At 40.6% G+C, this 25,405-nt stretch overlaps 1 protein-coding gene across 1 annotated transcript in view; it reads left to right on the top strand.

The window, feature by feature from the left end:
* TMEFF2 (transmembrane protein with EGF like and two follistatin like domains 2) overlaps positions 1–22,530 on the top strand; it is a 171,272-nt gene extending 148,742 nt beyond the window's left edge. The window contains exons 8-10 of the mRNA XM_077830140.1: positions 14,671–14,794; positions 17,277–17,435; positions 22,434–22,530. Of these exons, the coding sequence (XP_077686266.1) occupies positions 14,671–14,794; positions 17,277–17,435; positions 22,434–22,530 (380 nt within the window). The remainder of the gene's footprint in view (positions 1–14,670; positions 14,795–17,276; positions 17,436–22,433) is intronic.
* Positions 22,531–25,405: the final 2,875 nt, after the last annotated feature.

Below are 25,405 nucleotides of genomic sequence, written 5' to 3'. Positions count from 1 at the left end.
TCTTGTTTTAATGATACTGATGCATAGATGGGAAGTTTGGTGGTCTCAGTTCAGTTCCCAGTGTGCACATTTCAAGAGTCACTATCATTGGCACTAGCCTGCAACCTTAACCAATAGACCAAGAAGGGAATAGAAGCTGAAGTACCCTTTCAGTCTAGAGAGGAACACTTCATTCTAGGGTGGAGAAATGTATCCAGCCATTATCAGGGGTGTACCTGTTCTATGGATAAATACAACACTTCTCATGTCTCCATCTCCAGTAGAGGGCTTTGGCACACAGGCTAACAAGCTGGAACCCTCCAGATTTCTAAACTGACACCAACATTTGTAAAATATTGAATTACAGTAATAATCATATTGTCCCATTCATTAAAAGTTCAGGTCCATCAATGGCTATTAGCCAGAATGGGCAGGGATGGTGTCCCTAGCCTCTGTTTGCCAGAAGCTGGGAATGGATCACTTGATGACTACCTGTTCAGTTCATTCCCTCTGGGGCACCTGGCATTGGCCACTGTCAGAAGACAGGATACTGGGCTAGATGGACCTTTGATCTGACCCATTGTGGCCATTCTTATGTCCATGCGCTGCTTCAGGCACCTGCCCGGGGAGTAAGGGGATATACGGTAACCCCCTTACTTCCCCCATAAGGGCTACATACCCTACCAATCTGTGCATGGGAGCAGTGGGGCTGTGGTTTTTAAAAATAAAAAATAAAAATAAAAAAAAAAAGTGGGTGAACTAACCTAAATTAAATTCTATGTTCCCCAAATGGGAAGTGGGTAAACTCCATTTACCCTTGATTACACTACAGGACTATGTGGGAGGGAGAGTAGCTGCCATGGAGCCAGTAGTGCCTCTCCCCCATAGGTGCACAGGGAGCAGCTAACACCTTGTCTCTACTTCCAAAACAGCAGACAGCACAGATAGCATGGAGGGTGATTTAATCCATGTCAGGTGTAGGACTGCCACACACAGTTCTTCCCTGGAGCAATAGGGACCAAACTGGGACTCTAAATCACAATTCAGTCCCCAGTCTACTCCTGTGCCAGTACACCTGCACACTGCTCCTTACCCACGGCTTCTCCTAACCCCATGATCTAGCCCTGAGTCGTTAAGCCAGAGTTTTATATAACTGTTCCTTCCCAGGACATCTGTGGGGACTGAACTTGCAACCTGTGGATCTAAGCATGAGTCCCTACTGTGTAAGCTAAATAACCAGATTGCTAGTGCAATGCCAATAGCAAACTCTTAAACGTCAAGATCTGGTCTCGTCACTCAAGAGGGACAAAGAGCCATGTGTGCTAGTGTAGGAGAAATTGTTTTAAGACACATTTGTCTGGTTAGTGCTTTTTATTTTCCGTTTTAGACCTGCTAATATCACTGATTGCGTCTACTGAGAGTGCAATCACGTGGCAAGTGGTTATTGTTATTTGTATTACAGTAGCACCTAGAAGTTCCAGGCAGTTGGAACCCCACTGGGCTAGGCTCTGTATAGACATATAATAAAAGAATTCCTTCCCCCAGCTTGCTTACAAGCTCAGTATAAACAAAATACAATGGCCAAACGAATGGGGATGGGACAGGCGAGAAGGGTAACAATAATACGTGCTTGTTTTCAATGAACTAGCATCATTGTGGCTTATAGGAAATGGATTAACGGGTTAATTGGAATTTTGTCAAGCAATCCTCAACCTATTCAGTTGTTTCACCAGTACTGTGTATAAATGTAGGTACATTTTTATGGTTTTAAAAACTCAGAAATGTTTTTAGACTATAATTTTTTTCAAATATGCTGACATGCTTTGATTATTTTTGCTTGGTATGAACATCTGGGGATTATTAGTGTGCCTTTATTCATAACTTTCCATTATTAATTATGGCAACAGACTGAATAATTATGATATACTGCTGTAAGAGGCAGAGATCTTACTATTTTTGCAGTGTACTGTATTAGAAACCATCGTCTCAAACATAAAAAGTACTACGTTATTTTTAAAACAGAAAATGGATGTTATCCTCAGTCCAGGGAACTCGTTTGCATGACAACCTTTAAAATGAATAAGTGACTGAGTCATGCAAGTGTCTTTTGTGTCTGAGAAAAGATATGAATGCAATTTAATTCAGAGGGATCCATTTTTTTCCCTGCTTGGTAAAATTAATAATATCAGGATGGTATTTATTACACGGTTTTCAGGGAGCTGCATATGGAAGGACGTGAGAGGCTCAACTGCCTAGTGTGACTCCACTGAAGCCATTGAGTTACTCTTGGGTGAATTTAGCCCCATGTTGTAACATGCTGTTGAGGGGAGGTTTTCAAAGGCACAGGTGGCATTTCGGTGCCCAACTTCCACTGACTGTCAATGGGAGTGGGATCCAAACTTCAATTTGTACTTTTGGATTCGTTCTCCCTTTTGAGCAAATTCTTCAGGTCAATGCGCAGCCCAAGTAGCACCCTGGTGGGGAAGTGGAGGAAAAGGAGTCTTCTTTCCAGAACAATGATAGAGCTGCTCCATGGAGTATGTTGGCTCCAGGAGCCTTCTGCACCTCTGCCATAGCAACAAGACCATACAAGAATAACACCTCTGGCTGCAGCCCACGCCTGTCTGCTTCATGCCGCCATGCAGAGAGCTTCCGCACATGGGACTCCATGTTACACAGGGTATGTGCCCTTTACACATGCCCCCTTCAAATTCTGCCCCACCTTCATCACCCTTGAGAGTAGAACTTCTCTGGTTCTGCTGCACCTTCCATGGTCACAGGGTCAGGATTTGCAACATTTTAAGAGAAATGGAATACCCATTAAACAGATGGTTAATTTACTATAGTTGAGACATGAACGGCTGTTAGTGACTAAATTGTTTCCTGCTGAAATATGGTCTGTTCGTTGGAAGCACTAATCAGATGTAGGAAGTCCTGCTCTGTGGAGCACAAACTTGAACAAAGGAAATACTGTATCTGTCTGTTCCATCAGAACCAGGGCTTTGTTGTGACCTCTTGGTTCTTATATTGCTTCTGTCACCTTGCTGTCTGAGCACCTCATGTGCCTGGGAATTCTGGGTAGCTATGCACACATGTAGTAAAATTATTTAATGGTCCCTGCTAGGTGCGGAGTGCTCTCAACTGTTGTTGAAGTAAATAGAAGAAAACCCACTAAAACAATCATGAATGATCAGAGACAGGGGATTTGAGCCTAAGTGGCATCATTGCCCCACTCCTTCTGCCCATGCAGTGCGGTGGATATCTCTGGGTTGTGGGGGCATGGCTAGGAGGGAGCTGTGCTGAGAAGTGCTACAGCACCATTCCCCCTGCAGATGCATAGCCACAGGAAGGAACGCTGACTCTGAAAGAATCGTGGGGGAGTATCAAAGGATTTCCCTGTGCATGCACCAGCAGTGTTGGCCCTGAACCTTCGCCCCAGTCATTGTAACCTTTCCAGGTAACTATGACCATCCCGTGAGTTTTTCCACATCTGCTGGGTGGGCCTTTGTTCTTACAATCTAACTTCAGCTCTCTAGTCATTTCCATTGCCTTCTTCTAAACTCCTTGGACAAATTCCTAATAGTGAAGTGCTCAGAGCTGCAGGCAGTAATCTTGGTGCCGCCTCACAACAGATGCACTGAGAAGAAATATCATCATGCTGCTCTGTGACATTGTGCCTCGCTTGCGCTGCTCAGTACCACATTGGCTTTTCTTTCTCCCTTCAGAATAAATGTCTGAGTGGAAGTGGATGCTCTGCTCCTCCCTCCTACCCCTTGGCACACACAAACATATGCACACACACAATCTTGGATGCTTGTATAATCTGAATTACACACTGCTTAACCATGTCTCTCATTCAGAGAAGGAGAGGTTGGAATTCTTCCATGTAGGCTTTGGTGCATATCATTGGGAAAATTGCCAGATATATGAAAAGGGACACAGTTCCAAAAGGGATAGAGAAGTTTAAGCAAGTAGAACTGACCCAGTTAGGAAAGCAAGAGGAGAGTCCCTTTTCCCACATTTAAATCCTCAGAAAGTGTGATTTGTGAGGAGTTGCCACTTCAGTACCAATAGGAGAACTCTGATGTAAATTTGATTGACCTCAGCAGCATTTGAAGTGTTGTGTTATTATATAAGTGAATTCTTCTTCACGTTGTCTCCAGTGAGATAGGCATAAAATAGCTTTAATTGAATATTTGGCATTGTGTCTTCTGGTACCATCCCATATTATGTCTACACAACTATGCAATCTCCAAAAAATGCAATCTCGCCGCACTCACGTCCATTCAGAATAGTACCACAAAGATCATTTTCCTAACCCATCTCTTCGCATCCCTCCATTAGCTGCTTCTTCATTATGGCATCAAACATAAAGCTGCTTGTCTTCACTCCCCTGGCCCTAAACAGCTTGTCTCCACCTACCTATCATACATTAATCGGTACTGAAAGATGGACTCCTGCCTCTGATGACCCAGGATGCCAGCCTAAAACTCTCCTTTGCCATGTTGCCTACCAAAAACTTAGGCTGCTGATATCTTTGGTCCACTGACTGTCAACCTGGCCACTTGCCTCATTGTTTCTTGTACTCTCCTGTCAGTATCGACCAGTTGTCTCGTGGTTTATATTTCGATTGTAAGCCCTTTGAGACAAGAACCATCTTCTTGTTCTGTATTTGAACAGTGCCTAGCACAACAGAGTCTTGGACTAGGACTGCAGCTCTTAGATGCTGTGATAATACAAATAATAATAATTTTGAAAGCCCTTGCTGGGGAATTTCCATTTTACAGTAGTGGTAGAACACAAACCTTAATCTTTTTTACCTAAGCCAACATTTTCTTACATGGTCATTATCTATTAATTGAGTGCCAATACTGTGCGCTGCGCTCTAGGAAACAGAGGATGACATGGGAATCTATAACCTAAGGCACTGATCTTGCATGTTCTTAATCACATTATAAATCTCATTGATTGAGATGGGACTATTCATATAATGTAGAATTAGACCATTCTCAAACATATACAATTCCCATAGTGCCAGATTTTTGTCTGTTCCCATCCAGAGTAGCTCATTTGATGTGAATGGATTTATTCCAAATTTTCTCTGGTGTGACTGAGATTTAAATCTAGCCCATTGAGTTCAAAGGAAGTTTGGGGACTGTGAAGACTGCAGGATCAGGATTTAGATTGCATTTTCTCTGTCCTGTGTAGAATATGCTCCTGTTCTTAGACAAATTCTTTCTTCATTTGTATCTCACCTTCTATTCAGAGTTTTACATAAGATGCAATGTTTATTAGCTTCCAAATATGTGTGCATAGATACAGATGTATAGTTAGACTGAAATTAAAAAAGTAAAAAGAATACTAAATACAGTTGCAATAATTTTTAATGAGATGAAATCAACATGTCCTTAAACATACATATTAAGGAGCATAGACCAGATATCTGTAAATGGATGTCTTTTATTTAACATTTTCTAAGAGATTCCTTCAGTGGAAGCAAGGTCTCTAAGACTAGCCATCTATTATTACATCATAGATTAATTTCCACTTTAATGGTCCTGAATAAACTTTTTAGTAACTAGTTGTATGCTTATAACCAGTTTTATAGTGATTTCTTTTCATCATGTCCTTATTTTATTCTGTTAAATGAATGCAGAGGCGGGCCTAGTTAATGGCATTATTCTTCCGTTTTTTATTTACTTGATCTTTTGTTTGTGGAACTCAATCACTCATTTCTGAGATAAAGAGCAATTACAAGGCTTTCTGTCATTTCGAAGACTTGGAAGAAGTCTAAAGTATGGAAGCAGTTGTCTCTTTTTTCCCACCTTGGAGAAGTTAAAATTATGAACGAGCAAAAAATTTTCCCAAGAAAGAGGGAACCAAGGAGGAAAAAAATGAGGCATTAAGTTATTAAATATAACAAAAATTCAGTTATGTTGTTTGTCACTTCTTTGACTCACTGCCCCAGGAGGGGTTCAGGGAAGGATTATGCCATTAGAATCATATAGCCTGCTAGCCCTTATACACCAGCCCTACTGCATGGACTGGGGCAGAAGGAAAGCATGGTCCCAGGTCTTCCCAGCCACTTTGGCTTGATGTCCACCCTGGAGCACATGGAGGGAACATCCCCAGCTCATCCCCAGTTACAGTGAAGAGCTCCTGGCTTTCCCCACACCCTGTACAAAGCTCAGAGAAAATCTAGCCCCAGTAATCATAATGAAAATGGCATATGCAGTTAGTCCTGCATGTGAAGTAAATTGTAGTAAATGAAGAGCACTGTTATTAAAGGGTGTGGCACGGTATGATTTCCTTGTTAAGTGTCAACTTAGTGGATTGATTTAAGATGCAGTTATTCCTGAAAAAATCAAGACCTTATCCGTGTTCATGTATTCCCATTAATGTCTGAGATAACTGAGGAAAATGCATAATCTTCCATTTCTGTTGCTTTGGAAGTTCTCCACTACAACCGGTAATCTGCTTAGATGAATGTTACTGATATTCCAAACTCTAAGAATTCTTTTTCAAAAGTCTCGAATGCTGTAATTCCAGACAGAAGTTTCTTGAAGACAATATTAAAATTACATTTTGTTTTCTTTCAATGTATTTGTAATTGTGTGACCATAGATAATATGCAAGTGAAGAGTCACTGGGCCCAGGGGTATTGTTTGGGCTTCAGAAGTCAGGAAGGATTTTTTCCCACAGCACAGCATTGCACTGAGAGGTGCACTATGGGACTGAAGAGCATTTCTCAATCTTTTCCTGTATTTTTCCTCACTACGTCCCTGTGAGGCAAGGAAATGCTATTATCTCCAGTTTGCAGTTGCAGAATTGAGACACAGAGTGATTACAACCCAAAGCCTCAGGTATTTAGGCCCCTAACTCCCATTGATTTAAATGAGAGTTAGGCACCTAAATACTTTTGGGTTTCTGGCAAAGTTACACAAGTAGTCTGTGGTGGAGCTGAGAACTGAACCTGTTTCCTTAGTCTTAGACTAGTGTTCTAACCATTGGATAGTCCTTCCTCCAAGACGTTTGTGGTCCCTTCTGGTGGTGAGATGGTGATTTTACAGAACAAGCTGTCTGCTACATCCTCTGGAAAATTCTAGGAGAAATGGTTGGGCAGATTTAGCTAACTGGAAATGCAGTATGTGGGCCAAAAATGTGGGAATGTTTAAGTCTTTGGACATCTATAATATTTTTTCTATTTTTTTTGGATGTGCCACTCTTTTTCATGTTGTATACATAATAAATGCAAATAGAAAAATAGGTGTGAAGCATCCTAAGAGAAGTTCATAGTAACAGGAAATTCTATGACTTCAAATAGGACTGAAGTCATGGGGGAGGGGGTTTCTCGTACCACACAGTCTCCATGATGTTCCCCATGAGCCTGTTGAATTGGCTAATAAAACACATGGTATTGGTCTTTGGTCTCCACAGCTACTTCCGAGGGTATACTTGAAAATATTCTCATAGGCATACAAAGATTAGAAGATTATTTGATTCTTTAGAGAGTAGATTAGATTTACTGTCTATAAAAATGTCTGATCAGGAGAGAAAAATTAATATTTGTTGACAAAAGTATTAATGAAATCCATGAAAAATTAAATAGCTGTGGACAGAACACAAGACATTTGTCATTGGGCTAATTCAAGTACTTTTGCCTAGGAAATATGACAGTCTATAACATTTTGCCACGATCTATGACATATGTTCTGGATTTTCCCAACACTCTTGTGGGGAAGAAACTGTATGATTTTAATGCAAAAGCTTTACATATTACGAGTGATTGTAACACTCACACACACACACACTCCCTTCAGAAGTCTAAATTATTTTCTGTCTCCAATAAGGAGCTTCTACAAATATTTTCCACAAAATCTATTACCCATACAATGATTGTAACTTTCTTATTACCTGTTCATCTTAAAAGGCTAATAAGCAGAGATGGCCAAAAGTCAGAATTTTCATTTTTCAGGAAAAGTTTGCCATTTTAATATTTGTTTTCATTCCAAATTTGGGGCATAAATATGTCTTAAATACCCCATAAAATACAATTTTTTAAAAATCCATTCTAAAAATATTGTTTTGGGGGGGTAGTCAAAATTTCATCTCAACTCTAAATTATTATTTCAAAATGTTTCATGGAATTTTTTTGCATTTTTATTTTATTATTTTACATTATTTCATTACATGTAACAGTATTGCATATTATCACATCAAATCAATTAATTTTTATGTTTATATTATTTTATTTTCAAAATCATTGAGTAGTTGCTATTTAATACAGATTGAAACATTTTACCTTATTTCCTAGATCACAGTGTGTCCCATTTGTGTCGTAATGAAACAGATTGACGCTTTGACAGTTTCAGTAAGAACATAAGTTAAGCACTCAGTGATGAATTAGACAAGCATCTGTTTTCAGTATCCTAGAAAAATAACTCCAGGTTAACACAAGGATATTGAAAACAGCAGCTCCTCATATTAGTACACTGAGAGCTTATCTTCTTTTCATGATGAAAGTGTCAATTGTCAGTCTGTTTCATTACAACACAAACAGGAGACCTTTTCAACAGGACAAGAAGATGTGATGTTTCAATCTGTACAAAGGAGCATCTACCCTTAGTGATTTTAGAAGTAAAACAATAAAATAGAATATTTAACGATTATATTATGCCATTATGATATGTCATTTTATGATCTCTGAGTAGTACTGCATAATATGGCATGACTTGCCATGGTATGACACATCGTACTATGCACTGACATGTCATGAAAATTGTCAAAATAATACAAATACTGTGAAAGTGAAAAAACCTAACATAAAATAAATATTGAAATGAAAAATTCATTTTGAAATAGAATTTTGAATTTTTCCAAAATGAATTTTTTGAAGCCAAAAATTTTGTTTCATGGGAAATTTCATTAAAATCAATACAATTTCATTAAAATGTTAGTTTTGTTGAAATGACGTTTTCTGATGAAAAACTGTTCTGAAGAAAATTTTCCAACCAGCTTTACTGATAATAGGTCTGGGAGGCAAATGTGATATTTCTTTTCAAAACAAAAAATTGAGGTATACTTCCAGGTGTGTCAAGAATCACATATGCTCAGAGAAAGAAACTATTGATTCTACAAGCTGAATTTTCATCTTTGGGCTATCTGTTTTATTTCCATCCAAATTTGGTCTTAGGAAATTTCAGAAAAAGTATGGCTTCCATTATTTTGATGAAAATAAACTTTTCCTTACCACCTAGTTGTCTAATAAGGATATATATAGAATGTTTCATATTTGAAGATGAGCTATCAACCTTAATATTACGTCAATTTAATACACTTTGAACTCACGGGTAGCATTGCTCTCTGCCAGAAAAAAGAAGTCTGACTTTAAATTTAAGCTTTGCTCTCTGTAGATGTGAGATTGGTGCTGAAGATGAGCTCCTCAGTTTAGTGATGAAATCTGATTAGTTTAAATATGTGCCTGCAATATCTGCTTTTTGAATAATCACAAATTATGCTGGGAAAACCCCGTTATTTCTTCTCCTGTGAGGCCTGGAAACCTGTTTTGCTCAGTTATAACCCCCTGGGTATCATAAAGTCTTTTTTATTTCATCAGTGGTCTAAATGTTAAAGAAAATGGCTTTGCTTTATGGGTCTTATTTCAGTAATTATTATTGAATGATGAACAGTGAATGAACCACACATGACAAATGGTAGTCTCATTGCTTAATGCATCTCTGGAAGGTGCTCTGATAGAATTATGCTATGGTAATGCGCATTAGAACCTAGACGATCTAGAAATGATTTAAAGAAATAAAAGCACATTGCAATGTTTTGATGGTTTGTTTGTTTTTTAATTGCACTGATTTTCATAGCTCATCAATTCAAAATGAAACAGCTTTTAGTGAATACTTTATTTTTGGATTTGGGTCTCCTTGAGTCTGTAAAAATGAATCTTCTTATCTGTGCAGTGAAAAAAAAAATTTGCAATATGTGGAGAAGGTCTAAGGTTTCCATGCAAGAGAAATATTCTGGTTGGGAAACAAAATGCTCCCATATCGCACAATTGTTAGAGAATTTGTTAAATTGTATGAACTCTGCTTTCATCCTGTTTGGGATGCTCTTCTGTCTTTTGAATAACTTAAACTGCAGCTCAAACTAGAAATGAGGTTTTCTACCATACTGTAGCTTTATGCTTGATAAGATAAGGAAAGGAAATCTTGAGAGCTCAATATCTAACTGCTTTAGAGAAGACTCTAATCAACAAGAGGAACTGTGGATGATTCATTTCTAAATTTCATGGTTTCCTCCTATCTGGATTAAAAGATAAAGCATTATATGGAGCATTTGTAAATCCTGGGCTATTCCATTTCTGATCCAGTCAAACATTTTCCATCACAGTATTATACTTACGGATTTTCAAATTATTGGGCCTAGGTTATCTTTTGCAATGTGCTAGGAGCTAGATGCACAGTGTACTGTTTTTCACACAAGACATAACCACACAAGGAGGGAAAAATCATTCCTTCTCCTATATGAAAAGTGTTGCCATCCCCTGTGCCCTGAAACCATGGAGAACCCTCCACAAGTTCAGGGATATGCCTTTATCCACTTCCACCCTTGCCAACACTGTTACATTTTCCCCAGAGGTAATGCGGGCTAGATTCCTCTCGGCACTGTGAAGTCCACCCCCTCTCCTGCTCCAAAGGGTATCCTATTGGTGGTATGGTGGTGCTGCCCACAAATCAAGGAGAAGCAGGGATCCTTGCTAGTCCAGGGCACAGGGCCACCTGCAGACAATTCTAGGTCATCTGCAAATTCACCAATATCCACAAGGCTTGGAGGAAAAAAAAATGCTGCTCTCTGCCTTTTTTTGTAAGGACACAAACCCCATCCCATAGCCTTGTTAGTAATGACTGAATCTCCAAATATTCCAAATAATATGGATATTAGCAATGGACACAGCTGGCCAGAGCTGAAAATGCTTCAACCTCAAGTTTAGACAGTACCCAACCATGTCCAGCACCATAACAGCTGACACGTCTTTCTGCTAACAGGTGTATGTCTTACTGTAGCCAGGCTCAGGAGGGAACCTTGGGGAGTTTTTCTCCCATGAGGCCCAATATAGCTATGTTTTCCCTCAGAAGGGAGCAGTCTGGTCCATGCAAAGGAACTGTGCATCATGATACCTAGTATTCCACAGTGTTTAACTACCAGCCGCCCTTCCACAGGTAAGACAGCTACATCACGATGAAGGGCTCAGTTAAGGGCCTAGATAGCTAGACTTGTATTAAAATATGTATGTATGTCGTGGTGAACAGTGGCTATCAAAAAATGGGACAATAATATAGCAGCCGCTCTCCATTGTATCCTCACACAGGAACTGCCCATAACCTACACAGCCAAGTAGGCTAATGCTGCTTATTTCAGTGTTAGTTACCTCTCCATGGTTCTTATCACCCTGGTCTGGAATATGGTAGCTCAGCAACTGTACTGCTGGGCAGAGAAGAGCCTCTGAAAGATATTGACACTGCAGATACTCTGCACTTATAGCACAACTATTGCAAGTTTGTACCGGACCCCCAGGCTTCATGTCTCTAGCCCTTCCTCCACGGCTGCAAATTCCTTACTCAAGCAGGAGAAAGAAGAGCTATTTCTGCATCCTCAGCCTGGTGCACTATTTTTCACCCCCTTCCTATGGCTTTTGCTGCAGCAGGGGAGAATTTAGCCCTATATTCTGATATGTCCTTACAAAACCCTAATTGTGAAAGAGGGCTTTGCATGTTTTAGCAATATCCATAGTTCGGCCACTCCTCAAGGTTTTCCGGGATTGTGGTTTGCTTTTATCTCTTTTAAGATAAGGAAGAATATTCAACTTTATTAGTGCAAGTTGTGAAGATAGCAGAATTCTCTTTGGACAGTAGTGATAGGAAAAAATGCATTATGAAAAATTGAATCTTGGATCTGCTATACCTGTTTTTCCTAAAGGCAAGATAATACTTAAGCATACCTAATGCTGGCATGGCTGAGCTACAGAGCTGAACATAAATTATCATTGTTTTATTAAATCCAAGGAAAATGCAAATCTTTTGTTATTGCTTCCATTTATTTCTGTCAATGTCAGATATCTATCATCAGATATATCCCTCCATTATTCGCTTGTTTTTTCTGGCTAGCATTATTATTGGTGTTAAAATGTATTTTAAAATATTACTAGCAAACTCGAATATTATTATCATAGATGAGAATGCACAACAATGTAAAATTTCAAAACAAAAATCAGCCTTACCTGTTTCATTAGGGCCAGAATGTGCAATTAAGAGCACAGTCGCTATCCGAAGTACACACACTTAGAGCTAGGCAGGAAATGGGTTTCCCATCCTGTGAATTTTTTTGAGATTTTGTCATTTTTTTTCCCTTCCTGAATCAGGACAAAAGTCGAAATCTTGAAGATTTTTGTGAACTAAAAGCCTGAGAAAAAATTTGGATTGGGTCAGGCAAAATGTTTTGTTTTGATCATTTCAAAATATTTCATTTCAATTTTGACCTCTTAATTTTTTATTTTTTTTTTACTAAAAGTTAACTTAAATTTGGAAATAAAAAGTTATTTCAAACTGAAAAAAAATGGAAATTTTTTGTTTCAAAAATATCAGAATATCCCATTTTGACAAGTAGGAAATTGGATGTTTAAATAATTAAAACATTTTTTTTTCAAAAACGGGAAATTTGTTGAAAATGATCCTTTCCTGCAAACAGTTTCACTTTTTACAACTCAGTGTTTTCTGACTAAAAAGCATTTCACCGAAAAATTCCCAGCCAGCTCTCTAAAAGAGAGTCCATCATTTTGCACTCTTTAGTCCCCTGACCCCAGTGTACCCGGCCTACTGTGTAAACACGGGCAACTGGGGATTGGGCTGTGTCTTTTCTATGCCCCTTTTATCTAATTTCTCCCTTTCCCTCCTAGCCTTTTGGATTAAGTTTACCCTGCAATAAAAGACCCATGGCAACAAGTCTCTGGGCCTGGGTCAACTGACTTGGGCTCATGGGATTCACGCCACAGGCTAAAATAGCAGTGTAGGGGTTCGGGCTTAGGCTGGGGAAACCTGACAAGGGCGGGTGGTTACACTGTAGAACAAACCCAGGTCACTTGAGCCCAGTTCTGAGACTTGCCGACAGGTGGGAGGGGGTTGTAGTGCACACATACCCTCATGCGTAGAGCCTGCCTTTGTGTCTGGCCTTGCATAGCAGGCATTGAGGGAGAATGTTCTCTCTCTCGCTCTATGCCAGGGCCAGATAATCTGACATTTCACATATTAAAAAAAAAGTACAGATATAAGTCTATGAAGTATGTGCTGAAATCCCTAACCAAGATAGGACAGCTTTGAATGTATTTATCAAGTGTCGTTAACAACTTGATGTTCTACCAAATGAGAGTGAGTATATTGCAGATGGTGCTTAGGCATTTAAACACATTATGTAAATGTTAAACATAGACCCATTTCAACCTAAATTCATATTTGGAGCTTTCAGTTTACTGACAACATTGGGGTAAATATTTTCTTTGATTCATATGTTCAGTGCCGATCTAATGCTTGTGGAAATATACCTGTGCACATTGCAAGAGACTATATAATAATGTTGTATGTCTCATCCAAAGATCTCAAAGCACTTTATGAGTATTAAAGAATTTATCCTCACAAGCCCCACTACAGAAGAAGGGATCCCATTTTACATCTGTGGAATCTGAAGCACAGAGTTGTTAAGCAACATGCCCAGTGTCACACAGAAAGTCTGTGACAGAACTGAAAATAAAAACCAGGATTTTTAAGTTCTACTCCTGTGCTTTAGCCACAAAACCATCCTTCTTCTCACTACGTGCATTCCACTGAGCATAGAATCAGAGGGTTAGAAGGGACTGCAAGGGTCATCTAGTCTAACTCCCTGCCAAGATGCAGGATTTGTTATGTCTAAACCATCCAAGACAGATGGCTATCCATCCAGCCTCCCTTTGAAAACCTCCAGTGAAGGAGCTTTCACAACCTCCCTTGGCCATCTGTTCCATTGTCCTACTGTTCTTACAGTTAGGAAGTTTTTCCTGAGATTTAATCCAAATCTGCTATGCTGTAGTTTAAACTCATTCCCTCTTGTCCTGCCCTCTGGGGCAAGAGAGAACAATTTGTCTCTTTTATGGTAGTATAAGTATAGTATATCGATGTCCAAGTATATCGATGTCAAGTATATCGATGTCCGGATTCTTCCTAGCCCTGCATGATTCTGCGGAGAGAGAATTTAAAGGATAACAGATATTATTGGACATTTTTCATGGAATATGTTGTGATGTTTAAATATAGTAAAAAAAAATTTAAAATAGTAAAGTTAGGTTTTCTGGCAACACAGTGCAAAAACCTAAAGGGAATTAGATAAGCAAAAGAATCACAAAATAGCTTACAAAGCTCTGCATCTGTGCTAGGTGATTCCTGTCTAATATTAGTCCTGTTTAAGCATAGATTTCTGGGTTGCAAAATCATTTCAGTATTTCTCTTTCTTTTACAACTAAATAGGAGTCTTTCACATCTTGCCCTTTTGAATTTTTCCTATGTTGTATCTTGAGCATTTAATGCCATGTTTCTTTTCACCTCCCCTTACTTCATGCTTCCAGGTTGATGATGTTCTTTTCACCTGTGTTCACAGAGAATGCAAATAAACTGGAAGAAAGTGCCAGAGGGATCTACATTCCTTGTCCAGAACACTACAATGGCTTCTGCATGCATGGGAAGTGCGAGCATTCTACTAATATGTTGGAACCATCTTGCAGGTAACGCTTTTCCTCCAGAGCAGGTGGTGATAAGTGGAAGATGTAGAGTTGCTAATATGTGTAATCTAGATGCAGTGTGGAAAATAATTATTAGCCAAAAACCCTTGTACGGTAAAGCACCTTAGACCTAAATTATGCAGCAGAATTGCCCTGAATTATGCCATAATGTCAATCGATTATAAAAACATGAAATAACCTTAAGACATATTTAAATATTTTTAAATGCACCACAAAGGGCAAGCGTGGCCAATGGGTGCTTTTCGTTGACTTGTAGCACTGAAATCTAGTATTCCCTGACACTTTCACAATAGGCAAACCTTAAAAAGTGAAGAACTGAATGGAAGACAATTTCTTACAGCTTTGTGTGCAAGGTGACTTAGAAAGAGGACTGGGCAGAGAGGACGAGTTGTGGTTGAAGTGGGGGCAAGGAGATGAAGTGCACATTTGCTGCAGCTGTTGTTCTGAGGCATACAAGACAGGGAGATTGGAGATCAGACAGTTCCTCGGAAGCTCTGCATGGAGGGTACCGGCTCCTGCAAATCTCCCCTAGATCCTGTGGTCCATTTTGGCCTTGGCTACCCCTGCTTCTCCATTCTTCCAACCACATTATTGTCTCCTGCAGCTGGTTCCAAGGCTTGGAGGTGGGGGCATGTCGAGGCTTTTGCATGCCTCTCCTTACCCTAGCCTGGAGCACAAAGCTCAGTGAGCACCACCACCACCTCTAAGACAAGATCCAGGTCTCTTAGAGTTGCTAGTGCCATTGACCTGAAAGGTTTCCCTTGTGATGCCTCTCCGTTCCACTGCCAGCAACACCGGAGCCAGCCCAGGGGAACAACTAGACTCCCCTTTGTGGGAAATCAGACAGGGAAGAAGATAGCAGGACAGGGAAACAGCGAGGAGAGAAACAGACTTTGTATGGCAGTGGGCAGAATAAACAGGGATTTTAGTGGCAATTGGACAAATAGGTAAATTATGTGTTCATTTGCAGGGCCTTCAGTGGGTAATCTGCGTCAGAGTCCAGCACCAGATGGCCTGTACCCCACCAAGGGAAAAGTACCAAACGTGGGATATTTTTGGCATTCTCGTCCGAAAGCACAGGGAGTTCTAGCATCAGAGGGGATTTGGGGACCTCCAGGAAAGGTCTCAGCACCATCTCCTCCCACTGAGGTTAATGGGAGTTGAGGGGACTTGGGCCCACTCAGGAGGCACTCCACATCTGTCAGGATTTGGCCCAAATGGTGACAAGTTTATCCCTAAGACTTTGTTGCACATTAGCAAATAAAACATTCTGGCCTGAATCCTGTGCCACGCTATGACCACTTTGCATTGCTATGGCACAAAGAAGACCTAGACCCAGCAGGCCTAAGGACCACTCTAGTGCAGAGCAGTGCCAGGATTGGGGTAGCGCAAAGGCTCGTACTTAGATCTGAAACCATACAAATTCAGCTTGGACATAAGGCACACATTGTTAGTAGTGCCGGTGATTAGCACTGGAATGAGCTGATTCTCCATCTCTCTAGGTCTTCAGATCCAGACTGGAAACCTTTCTGGAAAATATGCTTTAGCCAAACACAAGTTATTGTGCTCAGTCCAGGGGTAACAGGGTGAAGTGTAATGGCCTGTGATATACAGGAGGTCAGACTAGATACCCTAATGGACCCTTGTGTCCATAAACCCTATGAATCTATTGGCTAATACCTCTTCAGAGAAGGGATCTAGGAGCTAAGGAGACTGCTGCGGCCTTGGGGCTAGGGTGATAATAGCAGCTGTGAAGCAACCGGACTTGGTGGTGCAGTGGGTGCCTGCTTTCTGCTCCCCTGGCTCCTGACGAACAGGCCTAGTGCATGGTCCAAACATTCGGGCTCTGTGGGGTATGTAGGATTTTGCCTTTTATAGGAAGTATGGGGAAAGCAATAGCTAAAGAGTAAAATAGACTATCCTAGAAGCAACCCAGTGTCATCAAAACCAAAGCTTTTCCCAGACAAACACGTTGTCATAGGTTGATGAAAAATGCATGGCTCACCTGTGAATCCAAAGGAAAAGCAGGTATCCCTGCACAGCCCTCAGCTTTTAAGGACTGTCATTCATTTCTCCTACCCTTTGTCTATCTTGTAGGCTGTCTGCTCTTTGGGGCAGGGACTGTCCCTTACTGTGTGTGTGCTTAGCACAATAAGGTGCCAATCTAGGATGGGGTCTCTGGGTGCTCCCCTAATCCAAATAGTCACCACATTTAAGACATCCAAGTAGCTATGTATCTCATTATTGTAGCCACTTGGTGTTTGTGAGGTCAAGGCAGTCCTCGCGTAACCTGGAAGTATAATCTACATCCCTTTTTTTAAAAAAAAAGCCCACACAGTGTCTGCCAAGCCGTACTTTTATACACAGAGCCTCCCTCTCAAGTTCTAATGAGGGGCATAGTCTGTCCCTCTGCTAAAAGGGATGCAGGAGATCTAAGTAACAGGATAAACATCTTTCACTGCAGGTGTGATGCAGGCTACACTGGACAACACTGTGAAAAAAAGGACTACAGCGTTTTATATGTGGTTCCAGGGCCAGTACGATTTCAGTACGTCTTAATAGCAGCTGTGATTGGAACCATCCAGATTGCTATCATCTGTGTTGTAGTCCTCTGCATTACAAGGTCAGTATCGCTACGTTTTTGCGATAGAAGAAAAGGGACTTGGTTTATACCCAGTTGATTCTCCAATTACACAGACTAGTACATTTGCACTCAGATAACAAATCCCACTTAATTCACTGAAGTAGGGGAAAGAATTGTTTGGTCCCAGTGCTGATTTATTGATCACGACTGTATTTTCAATGCCAGTTTATTCAGACTTAGGCCACACCAGCACTTATAGCAAATTAAGTTTCACATTCTGTATTCAGATGCTTGGATAAAATATTGTTCATATAAATAAAGGGAATGTAAATGAGGCAACTGGATCAACAGTTACTAAATAAATCTACTTCTACCTGTGTATGTATTTCCAAAGAGCCCATCACTGTAGCTCCAATCCAGCAGAGCACTTGAGCACATGCATAACTTTAAGCCAACTGAAATTATTTTAATAAAGGGGACAGCATATTTAAGCCAACTGAAATTATTTTAATAAAGGGGACAGCACATATGCTTAAAGTTATGCATGTGCTTTGGTGTTTTGCTGGATGGGAACCTAGATAAATATCCAGGTGTAATGTTGCATTTTTGTAAATAAAGAAGCGCTTATTAGCATGGAAACTGTGGCCTCAAGGTAGTTCAGAATTAAAGTGTGAAGTGTAATTATTCTTCTCAGGCCCACAAGTGCTACTGTACAACCTCACTGACCCAGTTTCATTGTTTCTGGAAGAGTTCAGCGTGAGCCCTGGCTTCCGAGTTTCTCCAGGCTTTTGTCAGAAATCACCAGGTGAAACTCATTCAGCCCTCGTACAGCTCTACCGATAAATCAGATTGAAAAAGGATTTATTTCTAAACAAAAGGCAGGAAAATAAAACACAGGTATCATACCTCTATAGAAAATAAAAGCTCTAATATATCTCAGTATCAGTGTTGCACTGTCTGGTTAGAGGACAAGTGCAGCATTTGCTCCTGGAAAAGACAAAAAATGATTAATAAATCTTCCCCTGGCCTAAATGCGTAAAGCAAAATCATCTGCTGAAGCTTTGAGCTGCTTTCTGGCCAAGCTGAGTTCATCAAGTCTACTACCTTTAACAGTAGATGCCAGAAGAGGCAATGGATTATATTAAAGTGGGTTACAGGGAACATGGAGATAATTCATACCAAAAAAGAGTGTACATAAAAAAGGAGATGGAAAAATAACTGATAAATGGGAAAATGCACCATGTCATTTTCTTTTAGTGACTTTAGTTTTTTCACCTTCAGGCAACCTAGTAAGGTAGAGCATGTGAGCAGGGGAAAAGATATGAATCCTTCCTACTTAACAGATTTAGATTAGGATCTGTGGTACTGCAATCTAGATGACATATCCCACTGATACTTTAATAGGTGTTAGCACCTCCCCGCATGTTCTAATGTGGTTAATTTATAAATGTTGACCTTTTTCTATAATCCCTGTGATTATCGCAAAACAGCCTCCAAACCTCACTTAACAACTTAGACTACATTTCAGATACAGAGACCTAAGTGCCCTAAGAAAAGTGCACGCAGTTTGCAACTTCTAAGAGTTCTGGTTGCAAATGCACATGTGACTGTATGATTTGCACAAGTATGGTTGAATGAACATGAGTGTATTGGGTTGAACTCCAGGACATCCCAATGCATGAACTCTTCAAAGTAGGAAAGACAATAAAAATGTGCTCAAAAATCCTTATATGAGAGAAGAAGTCAAACTTGAACCCGTTAGACTGTCTTATGGCCAAATTCTCAGTTCGTGACTTTGATTTAAGTTTCATCAGTTTGCTCGAGCATGGAATTTGGATCTCTGTGTCTAAAACTTGTACTTGTGTGCCATTCGCCAATATTATTATTACTGATCATTTCTTTGTTACGATTATTAACATATGCATGTAGCAATGCAAATGCCTGTGGTACTTTCCAAAGCTGAGCATTTCTGAGAGGCACCCAGAGCCTCCAGCTCCCACTGAAGTTAGGAATCACAGTAGTGCTCATCCTTGTTCCTGACTGAGCCCATAGAGAGACACCCACCTGAGACCTTCCAACTTGAGAGACAAGACAAGACAAAGACAGAACAGTGTAGGTGAAGGAGGACTTGGAAATATAAGGTTATGCTCAGCATTGTCCTGTCTCTCAGCACTTTTCTTTACTGCTTTGTATTACTTAGTAATGGCAATTTATTTGTATTTAGTTATGGCAGTTTATTGTGCAAATAACTTGATTAAAAATGAATGGATTGTGTGCTTTGCCTGCTAGGATTACACGATCACTGACTCAAGCCATCCTGTGAGCCTCAGCTGGCTAGAAGGCAGGAGGCTTGTGTCCTAGTTCCTAGTTTACATTATTTTAATGGGTATGTTCATAAATAAACATAGGTCTCACACTGAGCGCATCACAAAGCTCAGTTTACTTCAGGTGGCTGAAGGAGTCAAGGACCAAGTGGCTCAACTTCAGCTCATCACTGAGTCTATGGATCCGGACTCTGTTCTGAACACAGCCAAAGACACTTCATCTGAGCCGGCCACAGGTAGCATACACTTAGATCCCATATTGTACCATGTTTTACTAACTTTAGCAATTGTAGTAGTAGGTATCTCAAGTTCCTTGGTACTGGTCACCTTTCTTAAACCAACTTTGTTCCCATTAGCTGGTAGTCATCTGGAGTAGAGGTTTCACTTTGCATTATAGACTCACACCGTGTATATGTTTTCATTCAAGAAATTTTGTTTCATAAAAGGAAGCCTAAGTTTCAACTCAGTCCAGTTGACTTTGGACCCCATGACCACACCGTCATTATGTGAGTTCATTGTAGAGCAGCCCATTGCTTCCAGCCGGCCATCGCTTCCATCTCATGGTCTGAATCCACTCTTGTGCTGGGAGATGGGTTTGGATCCACTGAGCGAAGGCCTTTTGTCCACTGCTAGCACACACGCCCCCACTGCCACTCATCTGATCATCTGGGGCCAACCCTCACTGAATCAATCCCTTTTCTCCCAGCCCAAAGGCACCTGTAGGCTATTACTTTGTTTTTAGAACTTCTCAGGACCTCTGATTCCTCCCTTTCCTTGCTTCAGTCTCAGGTGCTGTGCCATATGTTTGGTAGCTGCACAGACCACACCTTCATCTCTGGATTGTCCCTGGAAACATTCCAACTCTGCCTAGTTACTTGTTAGTGACAGGATAAGGACCCAATTTTCAAATGTGGAGGCGTGAAGGCATATAAATCTATATTTAGCCACCTAAAGACCTGTTCAGCGCTTAGGTTTAAAAACAGGTCCCTACTTCGTTTTCTTTTCTTGTCGAAAGAAATTCTGAAATCTGTGTACCCACTCGCTCTGTTTAAGGATTTAGGAGTGTTTCTATTTCCAGTTGTCTTTTTGCAGCTCACTATTTTTCTACTAATACCCAAAATAAAAAGGGAATATATGTTTTAAGAGGATATTTTAACAAGGCACCAGTCACGCCCCCTGGACAGTCATCTAGGGACCTGTCATCCAGAGAATCAATGCTTTCACACACTTGTCTCTCAGATAATAGCACTCTTTCAGCTCTAATTGTTAACTCACATTTTGGCTTTAGACTTGGGTATGGAGGTTATGCTAGTTTGTTTGAGGTTTGTTTTTGTTTTTTTGGTTAACAATCTCCATTTTTGTGAAGTGGCCAGTGGTCAAAGGTCTAATGTCCATATTCATTTTTTCTGATTGGTCAAGCATCCTTGATAAACCTGACCATGACATTTTATTGATTCACTTGCAGATTCTAGGTGCACTATGATTTAGTGGTTCTGTTCTTTCTTGCTTGAGAGATTCCAGAGATCATTCTTGTGGAATATTGCAAGGTCCTATTTTGCCACCTCTCTTGTTCAGTGTGCACAAGAGGCTACTCTGGGCTATGAGGCTGTCAGTGAGCTGATGACATGTAGCTCTGTGAATCAGTCCTAGGTTTGCTAGCGATGGTGCCCTAGTTCATACGAAAGGTTTGCAAATGAGTATGGGATCTTTCCTAGTCTAGCTCCTCCTGCTGTTTCCTGAAAATTGTTATATTAGTTAAGAAATAATATGCGACAGTTCACTTAAGGAATGTATTGTGTAGGACATGCCTATTACAAGGGGGCAGAGTTAAAGTTGTACTTGCAACTTTAACTTTGACATCACTTGTCTTATGAGTAGGCCTACCGTTATGTCACAGAAGTCACGGAATCCGTGACTTCAACTGACCTCCATGACATTTTCTGCCCCCGGGCTGCAGCTCCCAGCCCGCGCCCCCACCCCCGGCAGCTCCTACCACCCCAACACACACACTGGTGGGGGCACGCTGCAGCTGTCCAGCTGGGGGCGACGGAGACTCACCACAGCTGCCCAGCTGCACCTACAGCAGGCAGATCCTGTAGCTGCCCAGCTGCAGCAGACAGTGGGGGACTCCACAAAGCTGCCCAGCCGCAGGGGACAACGGGAAACTCCCCGGAGCTGCCCAGCCATGGTGGGTAGCAGGGGGGCCCAACTCTGTGGGCAGGGGACCCTGCAGATCCCATTCCCCACAGCAGCAGGGGACCCCAAAGCTCCCACTGTCCACAGGGTTGGGGGACCCGGGAACCCCAACAGCAGTGGGTGCTGAACCCACCTCCTCATTTTGTCAGGGATATTTTTCGTGAAAGTCAGGGACAGGTCACAGGCTTTCATGAATTTTTGTTTATTGCCTGTAACCGGTCCAGGACTTTTACTAAAAATATCCATGACAAAAACTCAGCCTTACTTATGAGTGCTTAACCATGCAACCTTAGTTTTCTCTTACTGTAGTTTTTCGTATCAAGGCTGACATTTTTCACAGGAATGCAGAGAACATGGCCCAGTTGTTCTCTCTGCCACATTGCTTGGGAGGAAATCTAGTGACTGGGAGGAAGATCTGTTTCCTCTTCAGCTTCCCATCCTCATATTCTCACCCAAGCCCTTTTGTTAAGCAAATGCCTCGCTATGATTTGTGTATTTTCCCCCCTATTTCTTTCAGAAAATGTCCCAGGAGCAACAGAATCCACAGACAGAAGCAAAACACAGGGCACTACAGTTCAGACAACACAACAAGAGCATCGACCAGGTTAATTTAAAGAGTGCATGTTTCCACAATGGCAAAACTAACTGCAGAGAGCTTGGACTGCAAAATACAGTATTATAGACAAAAGATTAAAACAAGATCTACACATGTTGCCTTGCATTTGTGGTAATCTACACCAATGAAAACATGTACTACAGCTATATTTGATTATGTATGGATATATTTGAAATAGTATACATTGTCTTGATGTTTTTCTGTAATGTAAATAAACTATTTATATCACACAATATAGTTTTTTTCTTTTTCATGTATTTGTTATATATAATAAATACTCAGTGATGAGAAAAAAATGGCCTTAGATTTGCTGTATCTTATAGCTGTATATAATCTTGGGATATTATAAATGGACACCAATAAATATCTTCTCATATTCCAGTTCTAGTGGCACTGTGTTAGCCTCTGCCAGACTCACTGGGTAGAGTTTTAAGAAAGTCCAATATCAAAGAAAATTATGATTACAGGAAAGATGAAGAATAGTTTATTCTATTCTGAGTAGGCATAAAATATTTCAGATCCTGGAGTCAACTACATTTCATCAGCCTTATTCCCCTTCTCCTCCATCCAGAGGTGAAAGTAAGCCAGTACGGGCCGGTACGGAGTACTGGTAAGAAAGTGGCAGCCGGTACAGGCCGGTAAGCAGCCGATGTTAAAAGCCCTGCCGCGGCAGCACTTTAAGCACCGTACCGGCAGGGCCACTGATGTGGGGGCAAAAGGTCACTGACAGAGCCCCAGTCCCCCCACCTCGCCCAGGACCACGGCCACCCTGCATACCACTAAGTCCTTTAAGTTACTTTCACTCCTGCCTCCATCTTTACTTCCCCCCCGCCCCGAAGCATAGGAGTCTTTGCCTTCAAAATTAAATCATAACTGAAGGGAAAACGGAAATTCTGTATAACTGTTAGAGAAGAGCAGGGAGGATAACGTTTCTATTTGGAAATGAATGAGGTAACTGTCAAGATGAACTGAAAGCATACACATTGGTCCGGCATGCAGCAATCCTCAACTCTTGGTCACTGGGGTGAGTGAAAAATTGCTTCTTTTTGATGAGTGAAAATTATTAGCTAAAAAAAGTTAATAACATAATCATAGCTGAATGCCAGAGCTGTTTGTTCCTCATGAACATGTTGATATAATGTATTTTTCTTCAAGGAGAAGGTGAAAACCAGTAACAAAATATCTCATGAATAACTTTCTGGATAATCCCACTCCATTACATGTAATGGAACTCAGAGTATGATTATACCTCAGGAAAATAGGGAAATGCATTAGGTTGCACATCCACATGATGGACAAGATATTAAATTATTCCCACAGCAGCTTGAGAGCCTTTGAGACTTACTCGTTCAGAAACCAACACTATTCTGCTTTGTTTTACAAAGTGGGGGATTTTACAAACTGTGAAGATGAAAAGGTTATATTTAAAGGTCAAAGTCTGATACCCTTACTTGTGTTCAGTAGCGTTTTACTCCCTATGTACTGTTCCATTGACCATTGAAGTAAGGTACTGTTCATTATAAGTAAGGGTATGAGAATCAGACCCTGAAGAAATTGAAAAATAAGATCATTATAGTACTCCCCTCCAAATGAATTTAGCATTGGCCTAGAGGAAAACACCCTGACAAGGATTAAGAACTGTTTCACCATAACAAAGGGCATATGGAATCATTTTCAGCCTTGTTGTTAACTCCACTGGCTTACATGAAATTCCCTATTCTATACATTATTAGAGGCACTATGGGTATTAAGGTGCAAGGCTACAGTTTCTCATCATTTATTTTAGTTACTGTTAGTAACTGGTTTCAGGGACAGGCCATTAGAGTTGATTATTTCTATGGCCTCTTACAAGTTATCATTTCTTTTCTGTTGTTTTTCCTAAACCTTTTAAAATATCTTTATCGTGTGTTGGGCACATGGCCTGGGATTGTGTCTGGTTAATTAATAAAACAGGTTGGCAATAGGTGTCTACAGTTTCATGGTCTTTGCTGATAGAAGGCTGTGTGTAAGTACTGTGGTCTCCGTTATTTTCAGGTAGTGGGGCAGATTATGAAGTAAGGTTTTTCAGAGTAAATGACTGGCAGTTTGTTGCTGAGCTGAGAAACCACCTGCTTCAAAAAGTTGTTAACTCTGTGGGGGGGGGAGTTTTGGTACATCCTTGTTCACAACTGATCTTCCATTTCTGTGTCTGTCAAAGATTATTTTCCAATTAGAAAAACAGTAACCAAGTTGAGTGAGCATGAATAGCATCATGATGGTGAACAGGTGTGTCCCTGCCATTGGTAGCACCTGACTGCTTCTGTGCTCAAAAATGGGAAAATAAATCCAGCATAAAGTACATTTTCCTTTGTCCCAATAACAGCCATTATTCCAACAGAATAGCTCTTCCACTTGGAGGATCAACAGCAGACAATATAACATATATTCCCTGCAGTAGGAGCATCTAAAGCAGGAGTATGAGGATTGAATTGAGTATCTTGGCAGCCACCACAGATCACAGAAGGGAACTTTCAAAAGTTCCCTTAATTGAACTAGTGTACCTGTAGGGTTCTAACACCCTTCCTAAGCTTTGTTCAACAGCTAGATACATGTATGGCAATGAACACTCCAGAAGAGCCTAAAAGCCATTGTATTAGAGATAAATTCAAGCAACCAACTGAATCTGGAGTACAGAGACCTCATCGATTTGTAGGGTTCCAATCTGGGGTGTTGTTTTCTATCCAGAGTTCAAATTTCAACCCTCCGGCCTTTCACCAACAACAAAAAGTCTGGGAACAGTTGGACCTGGAGTACTGATATCTGTCCATGGCTAATGCACACATAAAAAGTAGGGTACTAGAATAGCCGCATCTATTTATAAATTGATATATCTA

This window comes from Eretmochelys imbricata, chromosome 11 (assembly GCF_965152235.1).
Source record: "Eretmochelys imbricata isolate rEreImb1 chromosome 11, rEreImb1.hap1, whole genome shotgun sequence".
In the NCBI taxonomy this organism is placed as follows: Eukaryota; Metazoa; Chordata; order Testudines; family Cheloniidae; genus Eretmochelys; species Eretmochelys imbricata.
The sequence above is the reverse complement of the archived record's forward strand: the minus strand, read 5'-3'. Positions and strand labels throughout refer to the sequence as shown.